General features: G+C 38.3%; 2 protein-coding genes across 2 annotated transcripts; both read left to right on the forward strand.

Moving 5' to 3' along the window:
• The first annotated feature begins 397 nt into the window (after positions 1–397).
• On the forward strand, positions 398–1312 carry LOC134497356 (olfactory receptor 14C36-like). The gene has a single exon (XM_063303017.1). It carries the CDS (start codon positions 398–400, stop codon positions 1310–1312), a length of 915 nt encoding a protein of 304 aa, XP_063159087.1.
• Positions 1313–12994: 11682 nt separating this feature from the next.
• On the forward strand, positions 12995–13564 carry LOC134496661 (olfactory receptor 14C36-like). Its single transcript, XM_063302372.1, has one exon. It carries the CDS (start codon positions 12995–12997, stop codon positions 13562–13564), a length of 570 nt encoding a protein of 189 aa, XP_063158442.1.
• The last annotated feature ends 4659 nt before the right edge of the window (positions 13565–18223 follow it).

An 18223-nucleotide genomic window follows, 5' to 3' on the forward strand; every position in this document is an offset into this window, starting at 1 on the left:
CCTGTCTTCCTCCAGGGCATCAAGACCCTTTATATACCACCCCCTCTTTCAATTTTTCACTAACAACACAATCTTATAAAAGTGCTAAGAAACTGGATGGCCTAAATTATCCCAGTGCAAATTTGAGACTTGACAGGCTCTTTCAAATTCTAGGTAACAATTTTAAGCATTACAACAGGGAAAAGGATTGGGATGGGAGAAGGGGAAAAATATGTTTAGGATGAAAGGAGGGATGGAGAGGTTAATGATTGGTTCCTCAATAAGTGGTGGATTAAAATACATGGAGGGTGCACTGATTGGAGAAAGACATTCCCTAAATGTTCTGATTGTATCTTAATTGTTTCTCTCACCTCTGATTTCTTGCAGATGTGGCATTCGTCTCAGTCAGAACATAAACATGGAGAATCAATCAACCGTGCCTTACTTTCTGCTCCTGGAATTCTCAAAAGATCGGCATCTGCAGCTTCTACATTTCTACTTATTCTTCATATTATACCTGGCAACTGCAACAGCAAATCTTTTCATCATCTCTGTAGTGGCTTTTCACCATCACCTACACAGCCCCATGTACTTCTTTCTAATGAATTTGGCGGTGCAGGACCTGGGCATTGTTTCAGTCATTGTCCCCAAATCCATGATTAATTCCCTCACGGACACCAGGCAGATCTCTTACTCTGGTTGCATTGTTCAAGTCTTTCTCTTTATCTCCTTCGAAGCTTCTGATTTCTCCCTCCTGACAGTCATGGCATATGATCGGTATGTTGCTATCTGCTATCCACTGCACTATGAGATGGTGATGAATTGGAAAGCCTGCACCAAAATCGTGATTCTGGTAGGGGTCACAAGCCTTTTCTATGGGATTTTGCATACTATTGGCACTTTTTTCATCCCATTCTGTTCTAATGTTGTCAACCAGTTTTTCTGTGAAATTCCAGAATTGCTGAAGTTATCCTGCTCTGGATTCAATCTAGTTGAAGTTGGAGCTGTAGTGGCCAGTGTCACTGCAGTATTAGGTTGTTCTATATTGATCATTGGGTCTTATGCCATGATCTTCAAAGCAGTGTTGAAAATCCCTTCTGTGAAAGGAAGGCAGAAGGCCTTCTCCACTTGTTTCCCCCATTTCATAGTCTTTTCCATGTTTTTGGTAACTTCATGCTTGGCCTACCTGAGACCTCCCTCTAACACTCCAACTTACTTAGATTTCACACTAACTGCCCAATATTCTTTACTTCCACCCCTGTTCAATCCAATCATCTACAGCATAAGAAATAAGAATATCAAGTCTGTCCTGTCTAAAATGTGGAGATTCTGATACTTCATTTTGAAGATGTTTTCTATCCTGTTTTTTCTTACTGAAATGTTCTGTGTCTTTTTCCTCATTTGTATGACGAAAGCAATGAAATTTCAAAGGGAGACACAGCTGAGACCGAAGTAGAGCCTTGCCACTCTGGACCAGTGGTAGCACTTGAGAAGGTGATGACTTACAATCCCTTATCCCTAGTATCTGGCCCTGCTTTTCAGGGTGCTATGAGTTGCTTTAGCATTAGCACATCCTGAGTGCCACAAGTTGAAAACTGCCAGCATAGTCAGTATATTAATTGCTTTTGTTTTTATATATATGTATTAATATAAGATTGTTGCCATTGTATAGTTTTATTGTGTCTGGCCTTAGGGCTGTAATAAATGTGATGATGATGATGAGTGCCACAAGTTGAAAACTGCCATTCCAGGCTTTAGTGAATTCAGAATCAAGGTCTGATATAATGATGAATGGACAGCCTCAAAATCTTCCTAATTGCAGTTCTCTTCAGAGAATTCAATTTGAGCTCCTGATTTCTGTTGAATGCAGGCCATCTTTCATTAGGGAAAGAATCAAAGTAGACATTATCTTTGTGCAAATGACCATACCAATTTTCTTTTTCCCAATGAATTCCAAGGGCCTTTTAAGATCAAGAAGAATTCATCTGCAAAATAGATTACTGGAGCTGGTTTTATGCATCACACTGAGCCATTGTTCTTTTCATTGGAAATGGGTCTGCTAGTGGCTTGGGACTTGCCACTTTGTGATGGAGAGGCACTGATATCAAATGCACTCTGGACACTGTGGAATATGTATAGAGGCAGCCTTTTTTGTGTGTTTGTGTGTATGTGGTACTATCCTATTTTCAGGTAGCTTTCATTTCCAAAATTAATAGCCCCTATATATCTCACCAAAATGACCGTAACACAGGAGGATGCTTGTGTTCTAATGGAATCTCTTAAAAATTAGAAAAATGTCATCTTTGTTTAAAAAAATAAGACAAAAGCCCATATTTTTTTCATTTTTTTTTTCAATGAATGGTTAAGATCTGCCTGACTCCCTTCCTCCCCTACTCCCATGGCTTTTAAAGTAAGCTGTGGTTTCTAAACCCAAACTTGTGGAATTTTTGCCCACATCATTGAATGATGCTGAATTTCTCTTCATCCATTATTTTTTTTTTTACCTTAGAGTAAAATCCAGCAGAGAACGTTGTACATCATTAACAGAAATCAATTGTGACCCATCCTTAGATGCTGGAGGAAATTTGTCTGCATCACAAAAGCTTTTTTTGATTCCAATGGCAAGTTTATGGGAAACTCTGATTCCCATGGTAGAGAAAATCAAGTGAAGACAGAATTGTCTCAACATTCACTGATGTATTGTTTCTCCTGTAGAATCTTTATCCCACAAAAATAGTACACAAAGGTGTATCAGGAAATTTAGGGATGTTACTTTGCACCATGAGCAACATCTAAGAACATGGGACTCCCTTGCACTGTTTAGAAACATTTTAGTGATAGGAAAAGATGGTGGCTATGGAGAGTAAATCCAAGCTTTTCTTTATCTCATGAGGTATATCTCACTGAATTTGATCAAGGACGATAAGGAGCAGCATATCTCATCTTAGAATGTTTTGCCTTCATGCCAAGAATGAAGCCATCAAGGTTAAGGAGTTCCCGTTTTTACCAGGTGGCATGAGACCCTCTCAAAGCCAAGGAGTATCTCTTTCTCAAGGTTAATTGAAGATGATGAAGGACATTCTACTCTAGCCAGGTGTCTCCCCAAAGACAAGGCAAAACAAAGGATAACCCAAGTGTGACACTTCAGGGACTGAAATAAATGCATGCTTTAATCTGCATTACAGAATAACCATCACATGAAACAATAAAACCACATAGAGTTCTATGTACCATACACCTAAAGGAAAGAAGAACACACCACTCCCCAATTCCTCCCTGCCAATCTTCCACTAGAACCACCAGCACTTCAGGTGGAGTCCTGAATTTTCTTCCTCCTCCCTCCCAGTCTCCTGGACTGGAGGGAAACAAACCCCAATCAGCCTGCTTAACAGATGATGGGGCATGGACGAGGGACTCTGGGGCTGCCTCCCATGACATTCCATACCCTCTTACACTCCACCAGCCAGTTGATGAGGCTTGGCAGTCTATTTTTCTCCCTAGAGACCAATACTAGAGCAAATGTGACTAGAGCCCACACTATTGGTGAATGGTGTTTTGGGAAGCGTTTTGTGTTACTTGGTTGGGGACAGTATTTGGGGGTATTTATAATATATATTGTATTTGTATTGTATTGTTTTAACTGTTTTTAGCTGCCCCAAGATGCACTGGCCAGATGGGCAGCCATATAAATCAATATAAAGCAATGAACAAACAAACAAACAAATTATGGCTTCCAGGTGAGGTGTTATGGCCAGTTAGTCATCTCTGCAAGCTGCTCTTCAAGTGGAGACAACACAGCAGTAGATTTCTCAGCCAGGAGACAGTTCTGTTTGACAGAAATTTCTCCAGAGGAAGAAGAAATTGAGGGATTAACCGCTTCTGCTCTGGAAGAGCTGTTCCCATGTGAAAACTACAGGGATTTAGTTTCTTGTGGTCAGTCATGGGTTGAGCGGCTTGGGAGCTGGATTTATAATATGCCCTAAATTGCTGTGCAGCCTTTATTGGACGTTTGACTGGCAAAAGCCTCACCTTATTAGTCACTTTATGAGTTAATTGCTTTACAGCCTAAGAGAGATATTCCAAATGGCAGTGAAGTTCAAAAACTCTCAGTGAGTGCCTTCTTTTGAAATTAAGAAGAGAGAAGAAAAAAAAAGCTACCTGATTTTAATTTAAAAGCAATAAGCACCTGAGGATTATGATATAAGGATATAAACATACAACGGGGACAGTTTAAAATAAAAAAAAATAGAGTAAACTTCTTTTTTTTTATGAAAGTGCCTTCGAAAATAATAAAACTTAATTAGACTAACAGACCAGACCTTCGCGGGAATGCAGATTGTTTACTCTTAAAGACAGTAATAATTGGTGCAACAGCTAAAAAAGAAATGGAGGAAGGATTTGCAGGGATAAAAAAAAAACTTGAAAGAAGTTAAAAAATTGAAGAATCTGTAGCACAACTCGCTGCATATTTAAAACAAATTACTGACAAAATGGAAGTTTTGGAAAGTAAGACAGAAGTTGTAAATAGAGAGATTGAGAAGGTTTTGGACAACTTGGCATTATTGGAACTGAGGGAAAAAGAATTCTGTTTACAGTTTAGAGCAATTCCAGAAGAACATGGAGAGAATATCAGAGAGAAAAATTATTAAGCCTCTCTCTGATTTCTTGGTTTGCGAGGAAGATGATCCTGATACAGAGACTGACAAGTCTATGGGATCCACACACATTATGCAAAATTAAAAAAATGTTCCAAAAGATGTTCTTGTGCACTATGTCAGAAAGAAAAGAGATTGAGTATTATCAGTCCTCAGTCTCCTATTAAAATCCACTGTGGAGGAATAGTTGGTGAAGTTGACAGAATTGGCTGAAATGGATAAATTGACTTGTTTGATTACAGAAAAGACACTATCTACATTTATTGGTGACTGGAAGCCTCTTATGGACTTTTTGCATAAAAATGAAAAAAAAAATGAACTTGTGATTTATGTTTTGGTGATTAGACATGATAGATTATAGAAAGAAGAGTAATATGTTAGGAACAGAGGTTAAAATATATTGTAATACCTGCTGTGAAGAAAATCAGAAGCTGCTGCCTTATATATTTCTTTTCTTTCTATTTTTCTTTAACCTTTTTTCTTTTCTTGCACTTTCTGCTGTTTCTTTGATTTCCTTCATTTCCCCTTTTCTTTCTTTTTTTTCTTATTTTATATAAGTTTGTGTTACTTTTTAATCTTCTTGTTTAAAAGTTTGATAAAAAATATTTTTAAAAATGAACAAATCTAAGGGAATTTTTTTAAAAAAATGCCTTCACATATGATTTATTCAGATTTATGAGGACCTTCCTGAAGTTTTCTAACTGGCCCTAGAGTCCGTCTTATAGTCAAGCGTTCTCCTTTCTCTTCTTCAAGCATGTGTTTAAGCTCTGCCCACTTGCCTGATCAAGTTTTCACAGTGGCCATCGTGATGGAGATACTTTCACATAGCTGAACTAAAGAAGACTATTTAAAGGGATTATATGGTAGGATAACATGCACACACCATTTGGTTAGACTCCTTTCCTTAATTTCCCTCAAGCACTAACTAGCAGAGCAGCCAGAAGCTTTCAGCAAGTTATGAGCACAGTGTGATGGCCCCAGTACCAGGATCTTAACTTTAGAGATTCTCCAGACAGTCCATTAGGAAGCTTAAAGAATTCATTTATTAAAATCCAATTACATAGGACAATTGCAAAGCTCTGTATAACGTTTTGTGCCAAAGCATTCAAATTGTTACAATTCAGATAATAGTTTTCTTTCTGCTCTTGGGTAGTTCTACAATGAAATCCATGGCAATTTGGACCCAAGACCAGGTGGGATTGGCTACATTTTGCAATAATCCAGTGGGTTTACCCACTTTATGTTTGGTGGTAGCACAAGTAGGACAGGTAGAGACATAATCCTGCATGTCTATCCTGAGGGAGAGCCACCAAAATTGCCTGCGGATTAAATGGAGAGTCTTTATGAATCCAAAATGACCAGTAGGTTTGGAATCATGGCAGCACTCCAGAATTTTCTCGCATAATGTGTCAGGGACATAAATTTGGGCTCTGCACCACCAAATTCCTTTGTGCTCTGTGAAAATAGTTTTGTTTTGTGCCAGCCACATATCTTGTTGCTGGGCAGCAATCAGCTCCCATTGTATGTCAGCTGCTGGAGGAGGCATGGAATCAGGTTTGGCACTTCTAGTTACAGCAACCAATCCCAGCAGCAAGGGAATGACGGAGTCCACAATCTCCTCCCTTTCGCTGTTGTGCTGGGGTTGGCAGGATAAGGCATCTGCCAGGAAATTTTTTTTCCCCCAGAAGGTACTTTAGAGTAAAATTAAAGTGGCTAAAAAATTGCACCCAGCAGACTTGTTTGGGATTCAATTTTCTGGGAGACTGGAGTGTTTGGAGATTTGTATGACCTGTCCAAACCTCAAACAGATGAGGGGCTCCCTATAACAAGTGGCGCCAAGTTAAGAGCATGTAGCAGACAGCAAAAGCTTCCTTCTCCCAGACATGCCAGAGCCTTTCAGTGTCAGTAAACTTGAGTGAAATGTATGTGCAGATGCGTAATGCCCCATGATAATCTTTTTACAATAAAACACAGCCAATTGCTATGTCAGAAGCATCATCTTGGATGACAAGAGCCATGGAAGGGTCAGGATGTTTTAAAATTGGCTCTGCCATGAAAAGGGCTTTGAGATGGTTGAAAGCTTGCTGGCATTTGGCTGTCCAGTTTAGCACCACCCCGGGCTTCTTAGCTTTTTTTTTTTTTTTGTCCCCTTTCTTTTCATTTTTAACAAATCAGTCAGGGGCAGAGCAACTTGGGCAAAATTTTGAATAAACTGTTGATATTTTTTTTTTTCAAATCCAAGGAAACTTTGTAACTGCCTTCTTGTTTTGGGTGCTTTCCAAGCTAAAACATCCCATACTTTGGCTGGATCCATTTCTATGCCTTTATTGGAAATTCTATACCCCAAGTAGTCTAACTGCTGTTTATAGAATTCACATTTAGACATTTTAGTGTACAGCTGAGCTGAGTCTTCACTGCACACAATCTCATGCAGTTATCTGTCTTTCAAATGGTTATCTGTCTTTCAAATCCCGCATCAATGGGTTCGGACAAAACTCCACTTCTGAGAATTGGGTTTTAGGTCGGGCTCCCAACCTCTGCAGACCTGCCATGGAACGGCTAAAGTCTTCTCTGGGCTCAGATTTTTCCAGTAAGTCTCTTCTCATCTGTGGCTCTTTGCCTCATATATCATAGGCTTCTTCAGTGGAGAAGACTCTTATGTTGGATGTCAGCTCACTCCCCCTAAAATCTGTCAGTAAGTCAGTCATGGTGGTGTTGCTCACCATCAGTTGTTGTGAATCCTCAATTCCTTTGGGGTACTGCTGGGAAAATCTCCTCAAGGAGACACTTCCAGCATTACTCTCTCTTGCTGCATCCTTCATCTCAGAAACAAACATTGGGTGCTCTGTCACAGGTGACCAGGAAAGTCTCACCCTTTACAGGGGACACCTCGAGCCACCAAGATGAGCTCCTCATCTTGCCGCTCATCCAGTACAGTTAATTTCCCAAGGTTGCCTGACAATGTTGGATCCACAGAAGGTACTGCTTCCTTGGATAGGGTAGTGTCCTCAGAGCAGGTTGCCATTAGATTGATGATTCAGAGCTTTCTGTGACAGCCCCACTACCAGGATATTAACTTTAGAAATTCTCCAGACAGTCCATTACAAAGCTTAAAGAATTCATTTATTAAAATCCAATTACATACGATAATTTTAAAGCTCTGAATAATGTTTTGGTGCCAAAGCATTCAAATTAAATCATTCCCTCTGACATAGTCTCTCCTCCCTATCTCACAAACCAGCCCGTTCTCACTCCTGATCTCCCCCCTCCCATTTCCTTAGACTTAATTAGAGTCCAGGTGTCTTATCAGCCCATCCTTGGGTTCAACAGCTTGTGAAGAAATGTGATTAATGACCCTCTCTGTCTGTAAAGCTGTGAAAAGTGCCATGGGTTTGCTCTCACTCTGGCATAGCAGCTAGCAACTGACTTCATGGCAGGCATGCAAAGTGAGCCTGACAGCAGAGTGTGTTCCAGTGGTTACAAAGCTTGGTTGGAAAAGAACATCCTTGCCTTCATTGTCACATGGACACACAAACATACAGACACACTCCTCCTTTCACATTCCTGGCTGTTGTGGCTGAAAGTTGGCCCAGCATCTACCCAAGGGCATGGGGCTCCTCCACTCGAATGGAGAAACTCTTCTGGAAACTTTTGTTTTAGGATTTTCTTGAGATTTGTTTGCATAACTCCTTTTACCTCTCCACATGGCACCCTCACAGTTTCCTGGCACCCAGGTTTGTGTTCCTGTTCCCAGGTGGTTGGTATGCCAACTATTAGATAAGAGGTGAACATGCCTCTCTTGCTCCCAGAGAATGGCCTCTTAAAGTCTCTTTCATAGAGGCTGGCTCTAACATTTTTGCAGCTTTCTTTTAAATTTAGTTACAACTAAATTTATACTAACCCCAGGAATGAATTCATATTTCCTGATATTTATCAATGATGTTTCAAAATAGGTTTTGGCCTTTTATACATAAAGAAAAGCAATAAAGAAATGCAGTGTAGCATATTTTGATGAAACACAAGAACCATATGCTAATGAAATGTCAAAGCTTCATGTAGCAATCTCAACATGGGAAACAATGGAACAGCTTCCAATGCAGGAAGTTATTGACATCCTTGATGCTCAAGAACAGGACACAGAAATGGTGACACAGCAAGCAGAAGAAGAGAAGAGTGGAGTTTGAACCAGTAGCACAGCTCTCAGTCAGGCACAATAATATGGTACCACCTAAAGGCTTATACTGTCAGACAGAGCAGATGAGATACAAAGTCCTTTCACAAAACAATACATGGAAGGGGTCACACATGCATACACACACACACACGTACAATGCATGTGGCTATAAGATGCTAGAAAAGTGAATGGATCTCTTTACAGAGTTCCCAAAAGGAGCTGAGGTCTATTGGATGTCAGTGGGTCTACTGTATTAAGTGGGATGCAGAAGTGGACATCCAGTGCTATAAAAGACAGACATCCAATGCTATAAAGAATGCTCACCTCAGGTTAAACAAATATTAACACACCATAGACAACCTCAAGGAACAACTAGAATAGACTATGACCCCAGAACACACTAACATGCTGACTACTACCATCAAGACCACATCACCAAGACAAGCTGAAAAAAGGAAAACTAAACTGCAAACTACTCAAGTTAAAACCCAGAAACAAAGAGGTACCATAACCAGAATGGGTTGTTAACATGTCCAGCTGCCCACTATCCACCGCAGAACACAATATCCTACAGAGAGGCCTCAACTAAAACATCAACAGCATCTTCAATGGAATAAAATTCACAAGGGAAGAAGAGAACAACAACACACTACCCTTCTTGGACATCTGCATCAGTGAAGGAAATTATGGCAATCTAGAAACACAAGTCTATAGGAAATCTACCCACACTAACCAAGTGCTCCATTACCAAAGCAACAACCCAACCTCCCACAAGATGAGCTATGTAAGAACATTATTCAGCTGAGCACTAATGCACTTCAACAACCCAGAACACCAGAAAAAGGAAACAAATCATCTATACAGGATCTTCCAACAAAATGGATACCCCCTCAACTTTATTAAAAAGTGCCTGACCACTCAACCCACTACAACCCAACCAACAGAAGCTATATAAAGGATAACAGTGCCATACATCAGAAACATCTCAGAAACTATCAACACACTTTTACAACCACACGGCATCACTGTAGCATATAAACCAAGCAAAACCCTTCAGAACATCTTAAGTAACCCAAAAGACATAGTAGCCCAAGAAGATAAAAACAGGACTTATCTACAACATACAGTGTAAGAACTGTAGCAGCTACTTTGTAGGACATACAGCAGAAGACTAACAGAGCGCATCCATGAAAACCAACTAGCAGTCAGAAGACACAATGAGAACTCCTTAATCTCACAACACATGGACAGACTCAACCATACTTTCAACCGGGAAACTGTGAGTATCCTAAACCAAGCCAAATCCAAAGATGCTAGAGAATTCCTGGAAGCTTGGCACTCAGACAAAGCAGCTATCAACAGACACATAGAGATAAACAACACTTTTAAAAAGAGACAATAGAAAAGCCAAAAGACCAGATCACCTCCTCGCCAGCAATCAACACCCAGATATGCAAAGATTAACACCAAGATTAACACCAGATGAAAGGTCAAACAGCACATTATACCCTAATCAAGGAACTATTAACTCAGTCAATCAACCAAGCAGCAAACAACAGTCCAATCAAGGAACTCCCAAGGAGAAAACAATGCCTCCATCAACAAAAGCAGGACAAGCAGATGATTTTTGGAAATATTTTATAATAGTGCCAGGAAGTTCTCACTTTTATAAATCTTTTATAATGGCACTTTATGTAGAATGTGAAAATGAACTCATGATCACGTATTCAGTAGGAATTATTTTTTTCAACCTGCAGCAAGTGTGAATAGCAATTATTGAAAGATTTGGCCTGTCAATTATGTTTTAACTTCATCTTATCCAAGGGCTCAAGAATATTTGAGGCTTCTTGGTCTACAGGATGTGGCTTCATTAATTTTAACAAAATCTTGTACTTATTGGAAGGAAGGATAAGCTAAAAATCAATTTAATATGTATTAAAACTCAGCATTTTTAGAAAATAAAAATGGTGGCCAATGGAGGAAACCCTGGAGAATAAGACTAAGAGAAAGAGCAAGAAACAAACTCATAGTTTTATCTGTTGATAATTAGACATTAACCCAAAAGTGCAACATACCTACATGCCCCAAAAGGTTGGGGGAGCCTTAATCTACAAATGGTGTAGTTCCTTTTTGAATACTACATAGCATTCTATTTCTCAGCAGTGGCAGAAAAACTATCATTGCAGATTGAGGACATGCAATTAAAAGGATAGAAAATCCAGCATTCATGCCTAAAACAATTTATTTACACTATTTATAACAAATTAATGGCAGTCATAGCCATGACAAGATAGCTCACAGATAGCTTTGAGATGGAGCATTCATTTGCTTCAAAGCTGGCTATAAAATAGAATCCCAGGTGATGAGACCTGTTCTAGAACTTATGTCATGAAAGTCTCCTCACTTAATCCACATTTGAACATGGGAAGCAGTAGCTGCTAATTGCTAGTTATGTTAAAAATACAGAAGCTCATTATAATGTTTTGCCAGTTTTGTTTGTATGGTCTAGAGGGAAACAAAGTGATTGCCAAATGTAAAGTCAACTTATTAAGCTTGCCAAATTATAAACTCAGTTACCCACTGATGAGACATCTTTTTCATGACTGAAGGAGAATCCAATAGCATTTATGCATTACTCGACAATAATTTTGTGAAGAAAAATAGTAAGTGATTAGCATACTGATTATTGGAGATAAAAGCCATTTCCTGCTTTCTAGGGCACATTGGGGAGAGGATTTAATAAAATGAAATTATAACCTAGGGCTTTACTATAATAGAAAAATATTTTGGGATTGGGAGTTGTATTTATTTTCAGTGGGATACCTTTGCCACAGATACCACTTCACTTGGGAACAGAGAAATAAATATCATGTTTCTGGATTGAGGTGGTAGTGGGAGAACATCTTTCCTTTGCGTTTTGTACCCAGAGTTCAGAAGCTTGAAGGCCACTGTTAGATGGTTTCCCCAACAATTGGAAGGGAAGGAAGGTAGTGGGTCCCTCTCAATGACTGATTTGTTTTTAATATTATTTTTCTTTCTCATAGCTACCAGAATTGCAGTACACAGGGTTTCACTGAGGCATCCCATTTTTCTTTAAAGTGGGTTTTTTAAATAATCCTTGCAGTTTTTAAAAAAATTTAGGCCTCACCATAGTGTTGAGTCAACCTTGAGCCAAATTGCGATAGAGTTTAAATGATACAATGGATATCTAAAGTAAAGTTCTAATTTTTCTCCTTTAAAAGAGTATGTCATTATGGAGATAAATACTGAACCAATGTTTGTTTGTTTCTTTGTTTGTTTACACCATTATTATCTCATTTCTCCACCAAAAACCTCAGAGCACCTGACAAAACAAGCCTCTCTCTCTCCCTCTCTGTCTGTGGGTGTGTTTGTATCCTGTCTTTCAGCCAGGAGATCAAGGCAGTCTATATACCTCTCCCTTCTCCAATTCTTCACCAACACCACAATCCTATAAAGTGCTACAAAATGACTGATGTAAATTTTCCCATTGCTAAAGATATACTTGGCAGGCTTTTTGGAGTTCTAGGCAAATATGTTAACCATAACAACAGTGAAAAGAATTGGGATGGAAGAAGGGGAAAAAAGGAAAAGTGTTTCTGGTTGGTACCTTTGTGAATGATGAATTGAAATATATGGAACATATATTTGGACATAGGCATTCTTTCAATGGTGTAGTTGTCATTTAATTGCAGTAAAATTTGACTTACATTTTTCCTTTCTGTTCCCAGTATATATCAAGTTGGAACTTCACTGCTTTTATCTAATGTCTCTCACCTCTATTCCTTGCAGATGTAGCACTCATCTTGGCCATAACTTCAACATGGATAATGAAACCACAGTGCCTTACTTTCTGCTCCTGAAATTCTCAAAAGATCAGCATCTGCAGCTTCCACATTTCCTCTTAGCCTTCATATTATACCTGGCAACTGCAACAGCAAATCTTCTCATAATTTCTATAGTAGTATTTGACCATCAACTGCACAGCCCCATGTATTTCTTTCTAATGAATTTGTCTGGGCAGGATATAGGCATTGTTTCAGTCATTCTCCCCAAAACCATGATTAGTTCTCTCATGGACACCACAAGCATCTCTTACTTTGGTTGTCTTGCTCAAGTCTTTCTCTTTGTCTCCTTCGAAGGTTCTGATTTCTTTCTCCTGACAGTCATGGCATATGATCGATATGTTGCCACCTGCAATCCACTGCACTATGAGATGGCGATGAATTGGAAAGCCTGCAACAAATTAGTGGTTCTGGTGTGGGTCACAAGTCTTTTACTTGGAATGTTGCATACCACTGGCACCTTTTCCACCCCTTTCTGTTGCAATGTTATCAACCAGTTTTTCTGTGAAATTCCACAATTGCTAAAGCTATCTTGTTCTGGAGTCAGTCTAACTGAAGTTGGATTTCTTGTGGCCAGTATTGCTGCAGGATTAGGTTGCTTTATTTTTATCATTTTCTCTTACACTATGATCTTCAAGACAGTGTTGAGAATCCCTTCTCTGAAAGGAAGGCAGAAGACCTTCTCCAAGTGTCTTCCCCACCTTATACTATGTTCAGTGTTTTTTGTCACAGTATCCTTGGCCTATCTGAGACCTCCTTCTAACACCCCAACTTACTTAGATTTCACTTTAACTGCCCTATATTCTTTACTGCCACCCCTGTTCAATCCAATCATCTATAGCATAAGAAATAAGAATATCATATCTGTCCTGTCTAAATTACGGAGATTCTGATATTTTCTTTTGACAATATTTTCTGTCCTATTTTTTCCTCACACTGAACTTTTTGTGTCTTTTACCTTTGTCTTTCTGAGGAAAGGAATGAAATATCAAAGGGAGACACAGCTGAGATAGAAGTAGAGCCTTGCCACTCTGGACCAGTGGTAGTGCTTGAGAAGGTGATGACTTACAATCCCTTATCCCTAGTAACTGGCCCTGCTTTTCAGGGTGCTATGTGCTAAAGCTTATGCTATGCTTTAGCACATCCTGAGTGCCACAAGTTAAAAACCACCCTTCCAGGCTTTAGAGAATTCAGTATCAAGGTCAGATATAATGATGAATGGATAATCTCAAAATCTTCCTAAGCCATAGTTCATTTAACAAGCAATTATTAAGTAAGCAAGCCACAATTTCCTGAGATCCCAGATCATGGGGAGACATGAAACAGGATCACATAAACTCTATTTTAACTAGATTCACACAATTTACAAACAAAAGCAAAAGAAACTATATGACTTAGCAGGTTGTTTAATAAGGCTATAATCATTAAATAAAAGACAAAGTAAAATACTGGGAGTTTCAACTGTGATTCTATTGTCCTTGGGAATAGATCGAGAGTTTATTTATTTATTTATTTATTTGTTTGTTTATTTATTTATCTGTCTATCTATCAAATTGTATGACCACGCATCTCCCCCACCCACCCAAAGGAGGGACTCTGGGCAGTTTACAAAAAAAAAAATTCAATATCATTATAAATACAATATTATTATTATCTGAGATGATGCTTCTCAGATAAAGGATTTTCAAGAACTTCAAACAGAATTGCAGCAAGATGTCACTAAGATCTCAAATGTGTCACAGAAAATTTTATTTTAAGCCAGCAGTATACTTGGATCCATACACAAGACATTTATTACAATCATGCACCAGCTCAAACCCAGAAAGAAAAAAAAAAGTGTAAGACACAAAATAATAACCACATTAAAACCCAATAATTATAAAACTGATGTGGTTAAGATTCTTTACAAACAGTAAAACAAAATCTAGCCACGTTAAAAAAAATGTGATTGCACTGATTGGATAGTAGCAACTGTAAATAAAATGATTCTGGGTGGCCTGGAAATCTGAGTGGATGGGCTATTATTAACTGTAACAGGGCATATTTCTAATAGGAGCAATAAAAAAGGACATGGTTTTTAGTGTTGCAGAGACTATTTCATCAGAGCAGCAAAGTCTTTGTTCAAAAGGAATACCGCATACTTTCCCCACAAGAACAGCTGTTCAGAGGGCATTAAATGGTACCAGAATTAGTACTCTCCTGAATTTGAGAACTGATATTTGTCTTTGATAGAGAGCCAGCATGAAAAAAGATGAGTGTCTGCCCAAGAACACATCTCCGGGTATGGCAGCCAGATCTAATTGGGTTTCCAATCCTTTGCACATGGTTTAATGCTGCTGCTGATCTCACCATCACAATTGCATTAAGTTAAAAAAAAATCATAGCACTTCCATTTCTTATGCAATATCGTAACCTAAAATGAAACAAAGTCATCACTTAAAAGTAGAGGAGTTAAGCCGACAGGGGAAAAATAAATTTAATAAGGGAAGATGCATGATATATATTGTAATTATCTTTGCCAACCAGATTTGCTTTGGTGAAGTGGGCAGCCATATAAATTGGTGTATGTGTCTCTGTTTGTTTCTGTTTGTCTCTGAATATCCCACTCTAGTTCCAGAGAATTGCCTCTTAAAGTCTCTTTCATAGAGGCTGGCTTTAACATCTTTGTGGCCTTCTTTTAAAACTTTAACCTTAACCCCAGGAATGAATTCATATTTCCTGATACTTATCAATGACTTTTCAGAATAGGTTTTGGCCTTTCTACATAAAGAAAAGACAATAAAGAAATGCAGTGTGGCATATTTTGATGAAACACAAGGACCATATGCTAATGAAATGTCAAAGCTTCATGTAGCAATCTCAACACGGGAAACAATGGAGCAGCTTCCAATGCAGGCAGTTATTGACATCCTTGATGCTGAAGAACAAGACACAGAAATGGTGACACAGCAACCAGAAGAAGAGGAGAATGGAGTTTGAACCAGTAGCACAGCTCTCAATCAGGCACAATAAAATGGTGCTCCTTAAAGGATTATACTGTCAGACAGAGCAGATGAGACATTAAGTCCTTTCACAGGAGCACACATGGAAGGGGTCTCTGTCTCTCTGTCTCTCTCTCTCTCTCACACACACACACACACAGATACACAATGTGTGGCTACAAGCTAACAGAAATGTGATTCAATCTCTTCACAGGAATAAATCATAGGGTTTCTGTATTAAATGGGATGCAGAAGTGCACATCCAATGCTATAAAGTCAGATTCAATATCAAAAGATACTTCCAGAAGCTTGTTAAAGATTATGATGAAGTCTTTCCACATGTCATGAGGAGATGACTTTGGAAAACCTTTATAATGGTGCCCTGGTATAAGGAATGTGAGAATGAACCTTTAATCAAGTACTCATTGGGCCCTTTTTTCCAACATGGAGAAAGAATGAATAGCAATCATTGATAGTTTTGGATTTCTCAACTTTGTCTTATTCTGGGGTACATGAGTGTTTGCCAAGGTATTTCTTCTACATGACTTTATTTATTTTAACACAATCTTTTCCTTACTAATACAAGCAAACTAATTTAAAAAATGGGATGCGAAAAAGCAATTTCTACAATACCAATATTTAATATGTATTAGACATCATAAGCATTTGAAGAAAATAAAAATGCTGGGATACCCTGGAGAATACAAGTAGAAGGAGTAGCCAGAACCAAATTCAAACATTTATCTGCTGATAAATAGCCATTAACACAAAGCTGCAAACATGCCTGCATGCCCAAAAAGGTTGGGGGTCCTAATCTACTTCATGGTTCAGCCCCATTTTGAATACATAGCATTCTATTTCTCAACAATGACAGAAATACTAACATTGCAGATTGAGGACATTCAAATAAATGGATAGAAATCCCAGCATTCATCCCTAAAAGGACTTTATTACTCTATTCATAACTAATAAATAGAATTCATGGCTATCACAAGAAAGACTACAGATAGCTTTGTGATGGAGCATGCAATCACTTCAAAGCTGGCTGTAAAATAGAATCCCAGGTGATGAGACCTGTTCTAGAACATATGTCGTGAAAGTCTTCTCACTTAATCCACATTTGAACATGGGAAGCAGTAGCTGCTAATTGCTAATTATGTTAAAAATACAGAAGCTCATTATAATGTTTTGCCAATTTTGTTTGTATGGTCTAGAGGGGAAAAAAAAGGATTGCCAAATGTAAAGTCAATTTATTATTAAGCTTGCCAAATATAAACTCAGAGATTCCCACTGATAATACCTCTTTTTCATGACTGAAAAAGAAAACCATTTATCAATTACTGGACCAATACTGAACATGTTAAAGAGCAGACATCAACAGAGACAATAATTCTGTGAAGGAAAATTGTAAGTGATTTGTATACTGATTATTTGACAGAAAATCCATTTCCAGGTTTCTGGGGCAAATTGGCACTTATTTACATATCCATGACTTGATTCTGTATTAGACTCACTTCTAGACTTTTGACATTGGGGACAGGATTTAATTATATGAAATTAGGATCCAGTGCTCTGCTATAATAGAAAACAATTTTAGGGTTGGGAGGACAACAAAGACAGATTTATTTTCAGAAATTTAGACTGTAAAGGGTAGGTTAAAAGTATTATGAATCAGAATAATGGGAATCTATTTCTGGGAGCAGGTGGTGTATATGCTTCCTAAATGATAAAACAAGTGCATACCTAACATAATGGCATATCTTCCACCTGGATATTAAACACAGAGATATTTTAAAGTTTGCACAAATTTAGCCCACAGTGGGTGAACTGATCACTACCTGATGAATTAGCATCCCTAACATCATTTCTAGGTTCATTTGCACATAGGAGGGATATTTCTTTATTAAAAATAACTCTGGTTAAATGTTTGATACACATACTTAAAATGTTAAATCTCAACTTTAACACTACACTGTTTATGGAAGGGTGTGTTTACACTGTAGTGAAAAAGTTGGGACAAAAAAAATCCCTTTTCAATACTAATTGGTGGGAACATTCAACTGTTTTTAAAGTTAGCTTTAGAAGTTAGCTTTAAATTAGCTTCTATATTAAGTTATAGAAATATATTGTCATGAGTGATGATGGTGAGCAGGAGGGGGCTCATATCCAGGGGGAGAAACACATGCGTAGTTTAGAGGCTTTGAACCTTCCTTCAAAGAAACTCAGAGCAGACCCGCCTTGAGTTTTGTGTTTATCTGTGTGGGTTTCCCACGGTCTTTCAGTTTGGCAGAATTTTCTGTCTACTAGAGTAGTTCAATAAACACTAGAGACCAAGATACCATCTCAGCGTGGTTCTTTGCTCTAAGATAGGACATATATAATGCATATGAAAAAGTTCAGGAAAGTGTACTTCCAATCCAACACTTATCAATCAGTAGAATTATCCATTTAAATACACTATTAAGGTAGTCCATTATCATATTAACTACAATAAAATGGTAGAAGTAATTAACTTTGGGGAAAGTATCGGAGGTGACTAAGAATTAAAAAAATGTATCACAGAATGGAGGG

This window comes from Candoia aspera, chromosome 4 (genome assembly GCF_035149785.1).
Source record: "Candoia aspera isolate rCanAsp1 chromosome 4, rCanAsp1.hap2, whole genome shotgun sequence".
NCBI classification, from domain to species: Eukaryota; Metazoa; Chordata; class Lepidosauria; order Squamata; family Boidae; genus Candoia; species Candoia aspera.

What these genes read in the sequence shown, in the direction of transcription:
- LOC134497356 (XM_063303017.1), top strand. Translation starts at nt 398, where the DNA reads ATGGAGAATCAATCAACCGTGCCTTACTTTCTGCTCCTGGAATTCTCA.
- LOC134496661 (XM_063302372.1), top strand. Translation starts at nt 12,995, where the DNA reads ATGGCATATGATCGATATGTTGCCACCTGCAATCCACTGCACTATGAG.